This window comes from Narcine bancroftii, chromosome 1 (genome assembly GCF_036971445.1).
Source record: "Narcine bancroftii isolate sNarBan1 chromosome 1, sNarBan1.hap1, whole genome shotgun sequence".
NCBI classification, from domain to species: Eukaryota; Metazoa; Chordata; class Chondrichthyes; order Torpediniformes; family Narcinidae; genus Narcine; species Narcine bancroftii.
In genome coordinates, this window is record NC_091469.1 from 283552906 (window position 1) to 283569982 (window position 17077).

General features: G+C 44.3%; 1 protein-coding gene across 15 annotated transcripts in view; it reads right to left on the bottom strand.

Moving 5' to 3' along the window:
• The window catches only part of shank2b (SH3 and multiple ankyrin repeat domains 2b), a 1183051-nt gene that overhangs the window by 20488 nt on the left and 1145486 nt on the right, over positions 1–17077 (bottom strand). For 12 of the 15 annotated variants that reach the window (XM_069902317.1, XM_069902307.1, XM_069902262.1 and 9 more), the window contains 4 exons: positions 11135–11194; positions 6596–6726; positions 5146–5257; positions 1722–3837 (listed from right to left, as the gene is read on the bottom strand). In XM_069902317.1, the coding sequence (XP_069758418.1) occupies positions 1722–3837; positions 5146–5257; positions 6596–6726; positions 11135–11194 (2419 nt within the window). The remainder of the gene's footprint in view (positions 1–1721; positions 3838–5145; positions 5258–6595; positions 6727–11134; positions 11195–17077) is intronic. The other 3 variants (XM_069902287.1, XM_069902301.1, XM_069902282.1) reach the window with 1 other exon arrangement.

The window sequence follows — 17077 nt, forward strand, 5'->3', positions numbered from 1 at the left end:
AACTGGTTCACCTATTTCCTTCAGAGGAAATCTGGTCTAGAATTAATATCACTTAGCTGCCCTCTGAAATGGTCACTGATAAGGTGTATACAAGCACAACGCCTTTACAGCGCCAGTGATTGGGACCAGGGTTCGAATCCTGCGCTGTCTGCAATGAGATTGGCCGCTCTCCCCGTGCCTGCGTGGGTTTTCCCTGAGGGCTCTGGTTTCCACCCACCCTTCAAAACGTACCGTGGGTGTAGGTTAATTGGGTGTAAACTGAGCACGTGGACATGTGGGCCGAAATGGCCTGTTATTGTACTGTATGTCTAAATTTATATTTATATTTAAAATTAAAAATAATAAATTTCTCTTGCTTGCTTTGCTTGCTGCAGCTACAGAGGTATGCAAAATACACTAACAACAAGTGTAAATTAAATAACCACATGAAAGAGGAAAAAGGATAAATAACACTGGACAATGATGACTTTGCTTCCTGAACACTTTTGGGTGCTTTTTATGGATTTTGGGCTGCTGATCACAAAAGTCATCTTAAATGTTTTTAAAAGATACAACTTCAAGCAGTCCAAACCATAAAGTGCAACACATCATTGAAAATTCATTCGGACTTGGACAGTCAGTGATGAACATAGTGAAAGGTTTCACCAGGAAACTGAGTCCATGAAAAAGTGGTATCAGGGCAACTGGAATCCATCAATGCTGGCCGACTATTGTTAAACACTGACATGAGAGGCATCAGATGCTGAGAACAAATAGAAATCAGCAACAAAACATTTTTTAGGTCAGTTGAACTACCGCAATGTGTAATTCACTAAAAGTTAACTTAATGTTTCTTCAACATTAGTGATGCAGCAAATCTGAAGTTATCTTTGTGTTCACCTTGAACACATAATCCCCAATTTTTTTTCAGGATGCAAACCTTGTCCAGTGTGATAGTTGTAGGTAGTGCAACAGAGAGGAGAGGGCAGGGCAGGGATGCGACTCAGTGTGGGATTCCTTCTGGGAATAAGCACTGGCCCTTTACATTGGTGTCATCGTCCAATTTTTGGATCGTTTTTTCGGGTCAAAAACGAAACGGGGGTGAGGTTCGACTTTTGGCACAAGTCCGGGTGGGAAGTGCGCGCTTAGGAGGTCCGGGGCTTGGCTGGGAGAGCGGCCCGGGCGAGTATCCGGGCTAGCTGAGGGTCTGGTGCCGGGAGTCGGAGCCAGAATTCGGGTTGAACGATTACACGAGCATATCCAGACTGTCCCTGTTCTCCCCCCCCCCCACTTACGTCCCCAGCCCCCCCCTTACGTCCCCAGCCCCCCCCTTACGTCCCCAGCCCCCCCCTTACGTCCCCAGCCCCCCCCTTACGTCCCCAGCCCCCCCCCTTACGTCCCCAGCCCCCCCCCTTACGTCACCAGCCCCCCCCTTACGTCCCCAGCCCCCCCCCTTACGTCCCCAGCCCCCCCCCTTACGTCCCCAGCCCCCCCCTTACGTCCCCAGCCCCCCCTTACGTCCCCAGCCCCCCCCTTACGTCCCCAGCCCCCCCCCCTTACGTCCCCAGCCCCCCCCCTTACGTCCCCAGCCCCCCCCCTTACGTCCCCAGCCCCCCCCCTTACGTCCCCAGCCCCCCCCCTTACGTCCCCAGCCCCCCCCCCTTACGTCCCCAGCCCCCCCCCTTACGTCCCCAGCCCCCCCCCCTTACGTCCCCAGCCCCCCGGTCCCCAGGCCCCGCTACCTGGTTGCGAAGAGCGCTGCTCTGGCTCCGGTCGGAGAATCCGAGGCCTCGGGCGGGTTGGGCGGCTTTTCCTTGTTCATTTGCTGCAGGATCGAGTTCAGCTCGCTGATCACATTGGCCTTGGCGTCCGTGGCGGCTGGGGCCTTGACCTCGGGCCCGTCCCCCCACAGCTTGGACGTGCGCTGCTGCGGCGATTTGAGCGGCTCGGGCGGGACGGGGGGCGGCGGCGGCATGAACACGCCGTCCAGGCTCCCCTCCGGCGGGCCGTCCCGATGGCCCTTGCCAACCAGGGGCTTCACCCTTGGCTTGGGCGGCACGGGAGGCTTGTCCACTAGGAAGGCGTGGCCGTCGGCGCACACGGTGCAGGGCTCCAGGGGATCGGCCGCCTCCGAGGGCAGCGTGGAGACGGTGGACGTCGTGCTCGTGGTGTCTGGCGGTGGCTCGGGGCGTCTCCCCGGCCCCTCGACGCCCGAGTCGGGCGGCGCTGATTGGCCGGGCCCCTTCTTCCGGTCGGCGAGCGCGGGAGAGGCGGCGGAAGTGGCCGGGCCGCGCCTCAGCAGGTCAGAGAGCGATGGCGTGGCGGGCGGGTCGTCGGTGCTCTCGAAGCTGTTGGCGAACTCGAGTGGCGGCGGCAGGGGCTCAGTGAAGAGGAACTCTTCGTCCACGTCGATGGAGGCGAGCGGCGGCGGGGGGATGCGGAACGGCAGGACGGCGGCGTCTTCCACCGAGGAGCCGGCCGTGACGGCCTTAGGCCTCTCGGGCGGCTTCTCCCTCGCGGCCTCCGGCTCGGCGCCGGCTTCCGAACGCACCATGAGCAGCCCGGTGGCGGTGGCAGCGGGGGCTGGGGGGTCGCTCTTCTGCTCCTCGGCCGCCGCCCTCTCCTGCTCCACCGCCTTGTCGGCCCCTCCTGCCTCCGGATGGCTCTCCTTCCTCGGCGCTGCCGGGTTGCCTCTGGCCTCCCCGCTCGAGCGTGGCTTGGTGTCGACGTACAGCGGCTTGGTGAGTTCGGCCTTCGCGGCCTCGGCCTTGCTGACGTGCGGCTCCTTGGTGGCTCGGCCTCGGGCGGCCAGCACCAAGGCGAGCGGGCTGTTGGGGTCTAATGGTTTGCCCGAGCCGGGGTGCCCGTAGCTGTTGGCCAGGTGGTGGGCCTTGGCAGGGCCGTCCTTGCACTCGATGTCCTCCTTTCTCGAGGCCACGTTCAGGATCCGTGTGCCGCCCGGCGCCCGCTGGCTCCCCGGCTCCGTGTGGCTGGAGTTGGCCTTGGAGCACGGCACCAGGAGGTGGCTGTACCGCTCCTCGTGGCCGAACATGCCCTCGTCGATGGATTTGGAGTGCCTGAGGCGGCTGCCGGGCGCCAGGCCCACGTCCTCGTCTCCCATGTCGGTGGACAGGAAGGCGGGAGAGTGGCGCTTCGCTTCGATCCTCTTCTCCCGGTCCCTCACGGCGCCGGCGATGGCCGCGGCGAACGGGTTGCCGAAGCCGTCGTCCGGCCTCAGGTGGCCGGCGCCCGGGTGCTCGCACACCTGGCTGTCAATCTCCATGCTGCTGCCCTGGCTGCTCTTGCCGCTGCTGCTGGTCGACGGCTCCTTCACAATGATGGTGGGGATGGGGATGGAGCACGTCTTCTCCGGACTGTCCTCCACCTTGGACTGCTTCACCAGCTGCCCTTTCCTTCTTGCCGGCTTGGCGGGGACGTAAACCGCCTTGTTCCCCGTGTTCCCAATGTCGGAGTAGGGGTTTTCTGGCATGTTGCTCCTCCTGTTCCTCATGGTCTGGTGGGAAGTCGGGTTTGGTTTGTACTGGTCTTCGGAATCCACGGAATACTGCTGGGAATCTTGCCGGTAGTACATGGCCTTCTTTTGCCGCTCTGAACTAATGGTCCCCGTGCTCTCTGGTCTGTTAGAATTATGGGTTCTTAAGCCAGAATTATGATTGAAGCCAGGCTTTATTGTACCATAACTCCGTGGAGCGGAGGGTTTGGGTGTGTTATAAGGTGGTGATGGTGGGGAGACTGATGGGGGAGGTGGGATATCTTCTGCAGTATCTGGCATCGACAAACTTCTGGTAAATTTCAGTAATGGAGGAGCTAAAAATTGTTTCTCTTCTTCTAACATACCTGCACACACATGCAAAGAGCCCATATTAAGACCAAGTTGTGAGGTGGGTACTTAAGTCCTTACATATTGAACTAAAGCAAATTCCTTTAGGCAACAATATTTTACAGCAAATTTGAATAGATTGGGTCTTGTGAGTTGGAGCTCCAAACCTTCAGGGTTTGATCCAATAATTCAATTCCAAATTGGGGATCATGATAAATAATCAGTTGATTCACAAAGATGCAATCCGTCTTTTCAGAATTCCTAGGGGTTTACATTGGAAATGCAGATCGCGGCAAAGTTCAACAGTGAAACTACTGCAGATCATTGATATCCTCGATTAAGTCACAATTTATTTGGAGATATTTTTAAAATTATGAGAAATATGGATAGGCTGGAAAAATGACCAGCGGCCATTGGTTTTACATGGGGAGGGGGCAGATTCAAGGTTATTTTTTTGACGGAGTAATAGTAGTAGGTGCCATGGGATGTGGTGAAATAGATATAATACATCTTTTCGACCAACACATGAAAGGCAGGGGATTGAGGGATATAGACCATCAGCAGTCAGATGCGGTTTGTTAGATTGGAATTATGTTGGAATAGACATGGTGGGCTGAAGGACCTGTTCCTGCACTACTGTTTTGTGGATACCATGGGAATTAGCATGCTTGCTTTCACAACCTTGGTTAAAACAACTCTCATCTGCTGTATATGTTGCCCTTCAGGAGAGGAAATCTGTCACTGATCATATGACATGGCACATTAATGTGCTCACTGCAGTCTTCTCTCCAATATTGTAAAGCAGACATTAGGATATTTACTTTTAATGGGTTACCAATTTCATTATAGTATTGGAGCCTTGAATTGGTTCCAAGCCATTAAGCAGTTACACAATAACGCATGTCAAAGTTAATTTCTTGTATGTCTGGGAAAGTGCAGCATAAATCATAGCAGACAAAACCTTTTGTTAAGTGGACTGCAGGAAGCAGGCTGTTAAATTTTGCTAATAATGAAAGAAGCAAGATTATTTACTGGTTGCTGGCCAATTGTCACAGTTTTATGTTGGAAGAAACTCGGCATGGTCTTCCAAGCAACTGAGAACCTCCGTGTCTGATGCCTACTCAAGACAGAAAAGGTTTCATTCCAGGCTAGATCATGGGCAGATAGGAGGAGAAGAAGAAAGTAGTGAGGACATTATTTAACAAACAGAACTGGTTTTTTACTTCATGTGCACAACTTAATTATGACAACTAAACAAACACAACATTTATTCTTTACAGATAATTATGCTCAAGTTAACACGAGTGAAAGTTTGGCCATATTACCTATTGATTTCTGCCTTCGCATAGTTCCGCGTGGAATTTCTAAATATGGGCTGTTATGGCTCCCTGGGACAGTAGGGGGCATTACAGCAATACCCTGGCGTTCATAGATTGACTAAAAAAGAAAAAGGAGGTTGGTTACTTCAATGTTCATGACAGATCACATTCCATGCTGTTTGATTTAACACTGGATTTCATTATGGCAGGTTTTAATTGCTAAAGATCTAGGAAAACTACCCATACCTGCCTCCACTCTTGTGCAGAATAAATTCAGGTTTAGTTACAGAACCACAGTTGAATTATCTGGAATTTTGCAAGATACAACAGAGAACTGATGGGGATGATGAAAGGTGCTTCTGTTTCTGAAGGATTGTAGGATTTGAGGCTATAGCCTAAAATTAAAAAAATTATGACTCTACAATTGATAAGCTGTTAATTTTTAATAAGAAACTGTTAGATTTATGTTAACTAAAGGAGGATAAACACTAAGCATTTTCATGGAACATCAACACTTAAACAGAACAAGGAGCAGGAGGAGTATGAGTTGGCCATCTGGCCTGTTGAGCCTGCTCTGCCATTCAATAAGACCATAGTTGATCTGATCTTGGACTTGGCCCCACCTACCTGCCTCTTCCCTGCAACTTCAAATTCCCCTACTATCCAAAAACCTGTCTAATTCTTAAAATGTATTCAATCAGGCTGCCTCTTCTGCTTCCTTGGGAAGCAGAGTCCAAAGGTTCACTGCTCTCTGGGAAAAGCAGTTTCTCTTCATGTCCTTTCTAAATCTACCCTCACAAATCTTGAGATTGTACCCTCCAGTTCTAGTCTAACCTCCCAGTGCAAAGAACGTTCCTGCCTCTTATTTATTTTATTTGTATTTTTGTTTCTACAAGTTCCCCAATCACTTTTGAATTCTAGTTCAAGGAGACTGTCTCTCCCTAAAAGCTAACTGCGTGCAGTTCTCCAGGTGTGGCCTCATCAGAACCCTGTACAGTTGTAGCAGAACCTCCCTGCTTTTAAATTCAATCCAATAACAATAAGTATCAGAAGATCTGTAATATTAAGATTAGAAATAATAAGAATGAATAGATAATAAATGAAAATATTATTGCTCCATAACATCACTGACTACATGTATCATATAAAATCAGTTCATATTTCTGCACTAATTACATGATGTGACCAGATGTTCTGTGTTCTTGCAGCAATGAAATTTGACAGAGAGTGTATCTTTGCAGATTAAGCTTAATTAAATAAATGTTCTGATTTTGAAAGCTCTACCTTGATTTAATAAAATACCCATGTTGCTACTTTGAATTACCAATTATTTTCTGGTGTCTTGGGGAGAGAAAGTGTGCAGCACTCTTAAAAGATAGATTCTTGTCTTCTATGGCTTAACATTTCATACACTAGGAAGCAAACTCCAGATACAATAGAGCAAAGATTTACTCACGTTTACATCTGCGGTGGAAGGAAAGCATCGGCTAGATGGACGCTGCTTGATTGTTGCCACTCGTGAGTCTGCTGTTGCATTTTCTGCAGCCCTTAACTGTTTGGGATTTGACACTATTTCATCGAGCTTGTCTGTGAAAAGCAGAAAATAGTTTGGTTATTGCTTAGGACTTTCCCAATGAAAAAAAAATCTCCAAATTATACAATTAACATTTTCATGCATATTCCACGCAACCATGCGGCAAAGTTGAGCAGAGGGGAGGAGCAACAAACAGCAGAGAGAGAGAGGAGAGAGTCAAGTTAAGGTTTAAAAAGAGTCAAAGGCAACTGAAGGGGAAGTGTTGATTTGTGGGAGTGAGAAATTGAGTAATTAAGATAATTGGTATCAATGAAGGGAGGAGTAGCTGAAGGAGCAACCATGGAGTGAGTGGAATAGGGAAGGAGTGGAGCTTTGAGGTTTTGGCTCAGCAGGGTTTGGAGAGAAGAGGCTGAGAAAGAGCTAGCTTGCTTGCTTGCTACCAGAAAGGTAAGGTGGTTAAATCCTTTGATTAAGAGTTAGATAATGGAGTCAGCTAGGGCAGTGGGTTGCTCCAGTTGCAAGATGTAGGAAATCTGGGACAGTGTACTTGTCCCTGATGACTACACCTGCAGAACGTGGATTTATCTGTAGCTCCTTACAACCTGGGTTAAGGAACTGGAGCAGAAATTGGATGAACTGCAGATCTTGGGGGAGGCAGAGGTAGTGGCAGACGTGAGTGTCGAGGTGGATACCCCTATAATTCAGGCAGGTGGTTGGATGACTGTCAGGAGAGGGAAGGGGAAGATGCAAATAGTGCAGAGTATCCCTTTGACTGTTCCCATCAACAGGTATACCATTTTGGATACTGTTGATGGGGACCTACAAGTGACCAGTTAAGGTGGTCATGAATTCGATGCAGAGGCTGGCCCCTCAGCTCAGAAGGGAAGGGGTGAAGAAGAGGAGAGCGATAGTGATTGGGGACTTGATAGGACGTTTGCTGGACGAGATCGATGCTCCTGGTTGGTACGTTGCCTTCCAGGTGCCAGGGTCAGGGATGTCTCTGATCGAGTACACGGAAGAACCCACTAGAGAGGGGGCAGTATTGGATCTCCTGTTAGGGAATGAGATAGGTCAGGTGATAGAGATTTGTGTTGGGAAACACTTTGGATCTTGTGATCATAATACTAGTAGGTTAATTATGGAGCAAAACATGGCTGGGCCTAAGGTTGAGATTCTTGATTGGAACAAAGCTAATTTTGATGAGATGCAAAAGGATTTAGAGAGTGTGGATTGGAATAATTTATTTTCTGGGAAGGATGTAACAGATAAATAGAGGAAATTCCAAGGGGAAATGTTGAGAGTCCAGGGTTGATATGTCCTTGTGAGGATTAAAGGAAAGTTTAGAAACTGTAGGGAGTCTTGGTTTTCAAAGGATATTGGGAATTTGGTTTGGAGGAAGAAGGATGTGGACAACAGGGAGAGACAGCAGGGAATAGAAGGAGTGTCAAAAGAAACCTTAAGAAAGAAATTAGAAAGGCTAAAAGGAGATACAAGGCAGGCAAGAACAAAATAAATCCAAAGGGTTTCTACATTAAAAGTAAAAGAATAGCAAGGGATAAAATCAAACTCCTTGATGATCAGAGGGGTAGGCTATGTGAGGAGTCAGAAGAGATGGGGGAAGTTTTAAATGATTTTTTCTTCACTATTCACTAAAGAAAGGCATTGAGTCAGGTGGAGAAAAATTAGTAGTGGAAAATATACAGATTAATGAGGAGGTAGTACTGGCTATTTTAAAAAGAATCAAGGTGAATAAATCTCCGGGTCCTGACAGGATATTCACCTAGGACCTTGAGGGAGGTTAGTGGAGAAATAGTGGGGGCTCTGACAGAAATATTTAAAATGTCATTAGTCACAGGGGAGGTGCCGGAAAATTGGAGGGTAGCTCATGTTGTTCCACTGTTTTTTAAAAAAAGGTTCTAAAAGTAAACAGGGTAATTATAGTCAACATGCTTTTGTACATGGTAGATCATGTTTAACAAATCTTATAGAATTTTTCGAGGTAGTTACTGAGAAGATTGATGAAGGGAAGACTGTGGATGTTGTTTATATGATCTTTAGTAAAGCTTTTGACAAGGTTCCGCATAAGAGGTTAGTTAGGAAGGTTCAATCATTAGGTATTAATTTTGAAGGAGTGAAATGGATTCAACAATGGTTGGATGGGAGATGCCAGAGAGTAGTGGTGGAAAATTGTCGAATTAGAGGCCAGTAACTAGTGGGGTGCCTCAGGAATCGATACTGGGTCCATTGTTGTTTGTCATATATATTGATCTGGATGATGGGGTGATAAATTGGATTAATAAGTATGCAGATGATATGAATATTAGTGGTGGTGTAGACAGGGAGGAAGCTTTTCAAAGCTTGCAGAGGGATATAGGCCAGTTAGAAGAATGGGCTGAAAGATGGCAAATGGAGTTTGTGAGGGGAAGGTCAGGTTTGACAAAACTTGTTGAATTTTTTGAGGAAGTGACTAGAAAGGTTGATAAAGGTAGAGCAGTAGATGTTGTCTATTTGGATTTCAGTAATGCTTTCGATAAGGTTTCACATGGAATGTTGGTGAGGAAGGTTTAAGGACTAGGGATTAATGCTGAGATTGTCAAATGGGTTCAACGATGGCTAGAAAATAGGCACCAGAGAGTCATGGTGGACAACTGTCTGTCAGGATGGAGACCAGTAATGAGCGGTGTGCCTCAGGGAATGGTGTTGGGTCCCTTGTTGTTCGTCATTTACATTAATGATTTGGATGATAGAGTGGTAAATTTGGGTGAGTAAATATGTGGACAAAACAAAAATAGGGTGAGTTGTGGATAGTGAGTATGGTTTTCGTGGACTGCACAGAAGAGTGGGCTGATAGGTGGCAGATGGAGTTTAATGTAGATAAGTGTGAAGTGCTTCATTTTGGGAAGAATAGCCAAAACAAGACATATGCAGTGAAGGGGAGGGCATTGAGGAATGCAGAGGAACAGGGGGATCTTGGAATTATGGTTCATCGTTCTTTGAAAGTGGATTCTCATGTAGATAGGGTGTTGAAGAAGGCTTTTGGTATGCTGGCCTTCATAAATTATAGCATAGGATATAGGAGCTGGGAGGTGATGTTAAATCTGTTCAAGGCATTGGTGAGGCCAAGTTTGGAATATTGTGTGCATTTCTGGTTTCCAAATTATAGGAAGGATATCAATAAGGTAGAGAGGGTGCAGAGAAGATTTACTAAAATGTTGCTTGGATTGCAGTATCTAGAATACGGAAAAAGATTGAGTAGACTGGGTCTTTATTCATTGGAGTGTAGAAGGTTGAGGGGGGATTTGATAGAGGTCTATAAAATATGAGGGGAATAGATAGGATAGATGTGAATAGGCTCTTCCCTTTGAGGGTAGAAGAGATTGGAACGAGGGGTCATAACTTTAGAAGTAACATAAGTGGAAGCTTCACTCAGAGAGTGGTGGCTGAGTGGAATGACCTTCCGGAAGAGGTGGTTGCAGTAGGGTCAATTTTGTCAGTTGAGAGGAGGTTGGATGAGTACATGGGTGTGAGGGGGTTGGAGGGATATGGGTAGGGAGCAGGTAGGTGGAACTAGTGGAATTCACTTAAATCGGTGCGGACTAGAAGGGCCGATATGGCCTGTTTCCATACTGTAATTGTTGTATGGATAATACCGATAAGTGTGAGATGCAACATTTTGGTAGGACTAATTAGCAAAGGTCAAAGACATTAAACGGTATACAATTGAGGAGTGCAGTAGAACAAAGGGATTTAAGAATTCTGGTATATAATTCCATGAAAGTAGAGTCACATGTAGATAGGGTGTTGAATAAAGCATTTGGTATGCTGGTCTTCATAAATCAAAGTATCAAGTACAGGAGTTGGGGTGTCATGTTGAAGTTGCATAGGGCAAATTTGGAATATCAACAAAAGAGAGAGAAGATTTACAAGAATGTTGCCTAGACTTCAGGGTTTGAGTTACAGGGAAAGGTTAAACGGACTAGGACTTTATTCCCTGGAGTATAGAAGATTGAGGGGTGATTTAATAGAGGTCTTTAAAATTGAGGGGGACAGATAGAGTAAACGTGAATAGGCTTTTTCCATTGAGAGTGGGGGAGATTCAAACAAGATGACATCGATTGAGATTGAAGGGGGGAAAGTTTAGGGGAAACATGAGAGGGAATTTATTCACTCAAGAGGGTGATGGGTTTGTGGAATGAGCTTCCAGTCAAAATGGTAGATGTGGGTTCGATTTTAATATTTTTAAAAAAAAGTTGGATAGGTACATGGATGAGAGAGGTATGGAAGGTTATGGGCTGGGTGTGGGTCAATGGGACTAGGTGGGAGAAGGTGTTCAGCATGGACTAGAAGGGCCAAAATGGTCTATTTCTGTGCTGTAATTGTTAAATAGTTAAGTCACATTAATAATGCACAAGGAGCATGCATTGTTAATTCATGCATGTATACATCAATTTTTTTTTTTACTTAGTGTGGTTTGAAAAGCAGTCCTCCTCTTCAAACCCTCTAAATGAGATGGGTCAAGATCTGTGGTTTAGAGCAGAGGTACAAAAATATTAAACGTTAATTTTGGTTTTATTAATCTCAGTACAGTGAAAATATATTATAACTGGAATATTCTGGAGTCATCACTAAAGCTGAAGAATAGGAAGTTATTTTAGGGAATGTGATCACTTCTAAACAAGTAGGATTTTGTATTCATAATTCTCCAGAATTGAAGATAAGAGCAAGTGTAGACCTTAGCTTTAGTGAGCAGACAGGTATGGTTCTCTTCGAATGAAATGCACAAAATTATGATAATAGGAAAGTCATATTTCTTGAGGCAGAAAAGACAAATTTGGAGTCATGGATCCAATTTAATTAGAAACGTTAAATGGAATTGGAGAACTGTAGGAATTAGAAGGCACTGCTTGAAAGGACACGGTGGAGAAATAATCATTGGACGAGCACATGTAAAATCATAATCTGTAAAGATTGGTCAGCGTGGAAGCAAAGGGCCCAACATCTATCTTTGATGAGGAGCAGACTCGATGGGCCGAATGACCTACTTCAGTTCCTTGATCTTGTAATTTTGATTACAATATAAAGGACATATTCTTAAATATTGGCTATGGAGGACTGGCAGAGCACAATTTTGAAAACTTGCAACAGTGGCAGATGCTGAGGAAACTGAAGCAATAGCCTGCTCTTTTGTCAGAGTAAATTTTAGACCAATTTGCTGAAGCTGAGCATGAGTTTGTTAATTACATGGTCCAAGTTCCATGCATTTAAAAAGGATTTAGACAGAAGAATTAGATTTATATGATTTTAAAAGATCATTTTATTTCAAACCAGTACAATAGTTTTAATTGTACAATGGAATTGTGTTCAAAACAAATTAAATAAGACCTGGTCAAGAAGAGGGAATTGTAATCTGTAAATTCAAATGACAGGGATTCATCTGTTCAATTTAATTTGAGACAGTTGAAAGTCTTTGGATGAGGGTCCAGATCATGCAGTTGGCCCATTATTTTGGATCTTGAGTTCTTTGGCTTGACAAAATCAGTAAAACTTCAATAATCTGGCACCCTCTGGATTGGGCTGGTAGATTTACCTGACCTTTGGCTGTTATTTCCTAATGATTTCCAACATATTTTTAATTTTATAAAATGCCGTGCAATATTCCACAGCATTACCCAGTGATCCAATTTAGTTAAAGCAGTGGTTCTGAACCATTTTCTCTTCACACACTTACTACCTTAAGTAATCCCTGATTAATCACAGAACCTATGGCATCCTATTTCTGCAATTCTATTATTCTTGAACTATCGAAAGTTACTGTAGTGGGCTGTGGCTTTCAAACTTCTGCAGATTCCTTGGACATATTGATTAGAAGTTGACTGGATTTTGTAGCAGATAGAACTGCCCCATTAAGTCAACAACTAATGAAATAGAATTATGATTGAATAAATGTTACAATCTCACAGACCTGAAGGTCCTGTGTAAATGCGAGCCTTCGTGATTTGATTAGATTAAGTGGTGTCAAATTAGACAAACAATTGTACTTGTTAACCAGAAAAATATGAATAATTTAGTAGAATACTCTTTTTACTGCAAGTCTACATTACACAACTGGGAATTTTAGAAAAGCTTTCTAATTAATTACAAACACTCTCTAGCACATGGATCATGTTACAAGAGTCTCCTGAAGTCTTGCATATAAGAAACCAGATTGTAATTGAATTTCTAGTTTTTGGCCTGCAGTGTGCAAAACTGATGAAATTACGAAAAGAATAAAGGATGTTATCTCTTGAATATGTGTTACTTGTCTATCTAATTCCAGTAAAAAAACAGTCTGAAATTCACTAAGAGCATGTAACTATTCAAAATGTTGCCCATTGTGCTCTCATAATCAAAGGATTTATGGGATGGTGTGTATTGTTGTGAATCACCCATAATACATGGACAAATTTCAAACCTCATCTTCAGAATTAGAATTTATTGTCATGAAATTCAGTGTTTTGTGGCAGCATCACTGTGCAAACATTCAGATCATAAACGATCTTACAACAATAATGTATATAAAAAAAATAACAGTGCACAAAAAGTAAGACAGTGTCTTAGGTTCACTTGATTATTCAGGAACCTGATAGCAGCGGGGACGAAGGTTTCCTTGTGCTGCTGAGTGCTTGTCTTTAGGCTCCTGTACCTTTTATCCAGTGGTAGCAGAGTGAAGAGGGAATGGCCTGGGTGGTGGGGGGACTTTGAGGATAGGGGCTGCTTTTTGTAAGACTGCCTCATGTGGATGTCCTCGATGGAGTGAAGTCTGGTGCCTGTGATGGAGTCTGGAGTTTTTTCTTGTCCTGAGATTTGGCGCCTCCATACCAGACAGTGATGCAGTCATCCAGAAAGCTCTCCTCGGTACACCTGTAGAAGTTTTTGAGAGTCTTCGGTGACATACAGAATCTCCTCAATCACCTCACAATGTATAGCCGCTGGGGAGCCTTCTTTGTGATTGCACCAGGGCACAATGATTGATTGAATGCAGCATGAAATTTTACCTGGTATATTTCATGCTGAACTCCTAAGAAGATGTGCAGCACAATATACTCACCGGTTCTCTTTTTCCGTAACGTTGCTTGGAAAGCAAAAGAAAAGGAAGCAAATAGGTTTTAATTATCAGAAGATGAAAGTGCAAATTCTTTTGGCTTGACATTGAAATGTTTTACATGGTTCAAAAACAGTTTGGTTTGGCAATGTGATAGAAGCTACTCCAGTGCCTTGAACTCACACCACAAACAATGGGAGCCCCATTAACACGAAGTAATGCCATTCTATTAGTTATGCTTTAGTGGAATAAGCCATCCCAACAGACTAAATACAGGCAGAGTACGACTGCTGTGGCTTGGACTGCTGCTCCATCACAGTTAAGTAATATGGTCTATTCCCAGCAAGTGGGGAAAACCAGAATGGCCTCATGAAATAGAATTCAGGTGGGTTTCTAGCAAGCTGATTGCAAAGTCTGTGTTTAGCTGCTATCATTAAGAATAGCATGAATGCAGCTAGAGCAACCTGAAGATGGTAGGATTCCAAGCCCTCAAGAGTGCCAACACTGTGATACACTTCACTTGTGCACTTCAACCAACCAAATTTGAAGCAGGTGTAGGCCATTCAGCCACCATTCAATAAGATCCTGGTTGATCTGAAAGTAATCTGAACTTTAATTCCCATCTAATCTAGAAACGTTTCACCTCCTTAATAATCATGTGGCCATTTACCTGTCTTAACAAGTACATCCTTTGAGGAAGAATGTTTTGAAAGAGTCATGGCCATCAGAAAAAAAAATCAAACCACCACTATCTTCAATGGAACATCTCTTTTAAGCTGTGAGCCCCCTTTAACTCACATCCCACTTTAAGCAATCCCTATGTCGTAAGTGGTCTGTGATTGGTAAGGGATTACTTAAGATGATATGTGAGTGGGAAAGAAAGTTTGAGAACCACTACTCTAGACCCAATTGTTACTGAAATACTTTGCTTGAGAAAAATTGTCATTGGCCCATTTCCTTTGGAGTTCTGAAACTGTGCACATAATGAGTCAATGAGGTACAATTAAAACAGTGGTTTCAAACCTTTTTCTTTCCACTCACATACCACTTTAAGCAATCCCTTACTAATCACAGAGCACTTATGGTATAGGGATTACTTAAGATGGAATGTGAGTTTGGGGTGTAGTTTGAAAACCACTGTTTAAATTAAGCATCATGTGGCTGAAGGGCCTGTTCTTGGGCTAAATTAGGGGACCAAATAATGATTCTGGATTTTGTCTCACCAATACCCTATTCCACAAACCTGTCACATGATGCACTAGACAGCAGTGAGCTCTGTTCTCCAAATGCCTCTGGGCTTGGACTACCTGCCTCTGGAACTTCAAGACCCTGGAAAGCATCCACCAACACTATCTTCATAAAATCCTCCAAATCCACTGGAAGGGTAAATGTACCCCAGCCTCACAAACTAGCCATGCAATAGCCCACCCCTTCAGGCAACTCCTGTCCTATCTGTGGTTTCAGAACTGAAAACTGAAGCACAAGCAAGTCATCCTGAGGAACTGCCTAAGGAAGAGAGAACACTGAAGTATGACCTCTTTATGTTTTGTATTTAATTCCCCTTCCAATAAACTAATGACATCCTGTTAGCTTTTCTAATTACTTGCTGTTTCTGCATACTAACTTTTCATGAATTATGCAATTTATTCTTCCTGCATGTATTATTATTCTTGATGTAGTAACCTCCTGGGTGCATGGTGAATCTTCCACAGTTTTTTTTGTTGCTTTCATCATAGAGATGTGTGCCTTTATTCACAAATTGCAATGGATCCATTGATGCAGCTTGCCAATGGTTAAAGCCAATAGGGCAATAATAGTAATGGAGGTTCTAGTACTTTGCTGTTAGACCAAACAAAACCACTGAACAAGCATTGACACAGACTTTTGTGTTGGCATTTAGTGGTTCCAGAACTGAATCAATTTAATATTACTTAATACACAAGCTCATCTAACAGATGTTTAGATTACTGAAGACAAATGCAATGCAAATAATCAATCTGCACCATACATGCCTTCCAAATTGAATTAATAATGCCCATTATGAACTGGCATTAAAGCAGTGGGGAATGCTGGATTAAGTCCAACCTGGAGTGAAACAGGAGTGTTGCTCTTGCTCCTCAACAAGTGTTATCTAGCTGGAGAAGATGGCAGGTGAGAGACTGAGCAGGAAGATCTGAGGGTGTGGGAAAAAGACTGCCAGGATATCCATCTATTGCCAGTCCCCAAGCCGGCTTAGTTGTGTTGAAATGATGCTTCAGTTTGCCAAGGAGACAGAAATGAATCATCCTATCTCCTGGCACTGGACATTACCCAGCAGCAACATCAGGACCACAGTGCCTGCACTGTTGACATTTGCCATTGCCCAGGCAATGACAAAAAATGAGAGATTAAGCAATTTATTTTAGCATGACCCTGAATACATTAAAACTGTAATAGGTTTTGGAAGGTGCCATTGACTAAACACATGGTGTAACATTCCTTTGGTCAATAGGGAAAAGCAAGCAATTATAACCAACTGAATGTGAATGCTTGATAATATAGGAGTGGTTTTAGTAGGTTTATTATGAGAGGAAGGACATTTTATAGACAAAAAGTAGTTGGTATCTGGAATAAGCTACCTGAGGCATTGGTGGCGGCAAGGAACATTTAAGGGGTTGTGGTACTTGAGTCAACAGAGCATGATGGGATATAGAATTAATGCAGGCAAATGAGAATATAGATAGGCATGATGGTCATCATAGATATGGAGGGGTGAACCTCCTCTGCAAGATGATATTATGCACCTCAGTTCGAGGACAAGATGGCACAACTTCAGTTCTGAAGGGGGTGTATGTAAAACCGATGTGGAGGAATTTCTGTAGCCAGAGAGTGGTAAACCTCTGGAATTTTCTACTACATGTGGCTGTGGAGGCCAGGTCGTTGGATGTATTTAAGGCAGAAGAGTCAGGGTATCAAAGGTTATGGGGAGAAGGCAGGGGAATGGGGCTGAGTGGGAGAATATTTTGGAATGGTGGTGCAAACTCGATGGGCTGAATCACCTCGATTTTACTGTAGAAACATTTTGATATCTACTCCGCCATAGCCCTTAGGGATATTGTTTAAAAAAAAAATCACCTCTTGTTCTTCTAAACTCCAGAGAAGATAGTTTTCTTTTCTTTGGTTGCTTGTAATAGAATAACACTCTCATCCCAGGAATTTGGACTTCCTCCAATGTCAGTTAAGTAAGGGGACTAATATTGTGCACAGTAGACAGATGTGGCATCACCAGTAAGGGGACTAATAATGTGGCCAGTACTCCAGATGTAGCCTCACCAGTATCTTGT